Here is a 2,500-nt window from a genome sequence, read left to right as displayed (position 1 = left end):
TAATAACAATTGATAATGATAATGATGAGGATAAAAATAATGATAATAATCATAATAATGATAATAATAATGATAATGATAATAATAGTGACGATAATAAGATGGTGATAATCATGATGATGAAGAAGAAAAAGAAGAAGAAGGGGAACAACAACAACAGCAACAGCCTTAAGTTGACCATTATCAATTTCTTTGTTGAAATGGATTAAACTACGTTCGTGGGGAGGATCCGTACGTCAAGCATGACACGAAAAGACAGAGAGATACACACAACATAAAACACAACAAGCGAATGGTGGCGAACGGCAGAGCACAGGGTACGATTGAGTCGGATAATCTGATTACTCCATGACTGCCTTTTGATGAAACCTTTACTCGCATTAGTTGCATGTGTACACACTCACAAACAGGCACCCACTCGAGTGTAAATATACGTATATATACACTCAGACACACACATGATCGCATGTGCTTTAAATATGTATATATTTGTGTTTATGCACAACACAAGTACTGATCCACATTATAGATATGTGTGTGTATATCTGTAATACACATCTTCTTTTAACGGTAGGTTCATGTCTGAGCCGTCGTGGTCACAGCATGATACTTAATTGTAGTTTTCATGTTGTGATGCTCTTGGAGTGAGTACGTGGTAGGGTCCCCAGTTCCTTTCCACGGAGAGTGCCGGTGTTACCTTTTTAGGTAATCATTCTCTCTATTTTATCCGGGCTTCGGACTTGGGCTGACTTGGCCACCCAGTGGCTAGGCAGGCACTCGAGGTGAATTCTCCTGCCCAAGGGAACAACGCGCCGGCCGGTGACTCGAACTCCTGAACTCAGATTGCCGTCGTGACAGTCCGACTCTCTAACCCTTTGGCCACCGCGGCCTTGACGATCATGGGCCTCCATGATATTTCTTGTCAATTTAGAGCGGTGGTTTGCCATTGCCTTTCGCCCGGTGTTTTTATCGAGTCACCATCTCTATTTACCCGGCACTGACTTGGGCTGGCTTGGCCACCCGGTGGCTAGGTAGACAATCGAGGTGAAGTTCCTTGCCCAAAGGGAACAACGCGCCGGCCGGTGACTCGAACCCTCGAACTCAGATTGCCGTCGTGCCAGTCTGGAGTCCGACGCTCTAACCATTCGGCCACCGCAGCCCCCGTAATACACATACATACACTTATATATATACTACATAAACACATTCCTTGCCTATGTTTTCCTTTTACAGTCAGCGCAGTTACGCCCACGCATCTGCAGCATCTGGAATCTCCCCGCATCGTCGGCGGCGAAGATGCCTTTCTCGGAGAGTTTCCGTTCCAGGTATGCGCGCTCTGCCCGCCTTTTGTATTTCAAATATTACACTGTACTTCTCCCACTAATAGGCAATTTAAAATGTAATGTGAACAAATATATAATTTACGAATGAAATGCGTTGATACTAAGTAATCAACGCATAAAATGACCAGTAATCAAATGTACTTTGTGGCCTGTTTTCATAGGTGTCAATTGAGCACGTCGGCTTCCTGGGACGCAACCACATCTGCGGAGGAATCGTGGTGACTGCAAACGACGTCTTGACGGCAGCGCACTGTATAAGCGAGTGAGTGGGCTCTCCTTTGGGGTGTCTAGAGATCGACGCGGATCATCATCATCATCATCATCATCATCATCATCATCATCATCATCATCATCATCATCATCATCATCATCATCATCACCATCATCATCATCATCACTATTATTATCATTATCACTGAGATCATCAGTTTTGAAGATTATCATTACCATCACATTTGATCACATTTTTCATTAAAATCAATATCTCTTCATTTGTCTTTGCTGCTGCTGGTGTCGTTGTTCATATAATCCATATCTAAATACTAATCTCTTCGTTATTATTAATTATTATCATTATCGTTACTGCCCTCATCATCATTGCAATTATCGTAAGTATTTCTATCACAATAACGACATTATTACCATGGCACTAGTTTCCATTTCTAAATGTTATTGTTATCATCATTATTACATTGTCCTTTTTGGTTTCTCCTTATAAGTTTGTTATCATCATTACCTTTATGATTATCTTTAGTTTTATCATTGGCATGATGATGAAAATGATGAAGGTGATGATGACGATTCTGGTGATGATGATGATGATGATTATAGTATAACAATAGCGATAATTATTGTAATGTTAGTAATGACAGCAACAACAACACAAACGATAATAGCAATAATAATAATAATAATAATAATAATAATAATAATAATAATAACAATAATAATAATAATAACAATGATAATGATAACAATAATAATAATGATAATAATAGTAGTAGTAGTAGTAGTAGTAACAGTAATAGATAATGATAATAACACCAGTAATAATAACAATAAAATAATATATATTTTTTGATTATCATTATAAACAATAACAATAATAGTGATGATAATAATGATGATGGTGATGATAAAGATAGATATAATAACAG

General features: G+C 38.4%; 1 protein-coding gene across 1 annotated transcript in view; it reads left to right on the top strand.

The window, feature by feature from the left end:
• Positions 1-2,500, top strand: part of LOC119579977 (trypsin-1-like) — a 16,959-nt gene that overhangs the window by 3,847 nt on the left and 10,612 nt on the right. Inside the window, exons 2-3 of the mRNA XM_037927824.1 lie at positions 1,234-1,325; positions 1,505-1,605. Coding sequence (XP_037783752.1) covers positions 1,234-1,325; positions 1,505-1,605 — 193 coding nt within the window. The remainder of the gene's footprint in view (positions 1-1,233; positions 1,326-1,504; positions 1,606-2,500) is intronic.

Source organism: Penaeus monodon, chromosome 2 (assembly GCF_015228065.2).
Source record: "Penaeus monodon isolate SGIC_2016 chromosome 2, NSTDA_Pmon_1, whole genome shotgun sequence".
NCBI classification, from domain to species: domain Eukaryota; kingdom Metazoa; phylum Arthropoda; class Malacostraca; order Decapoda; family Penaeidae; genus Penaeus; species Penaeus monodon.
The sequence above is the reverse complement of the archived record's forward strand: the minus strand, read 5'-3'. Positions and strand labels throughout refer to the sequence as shown.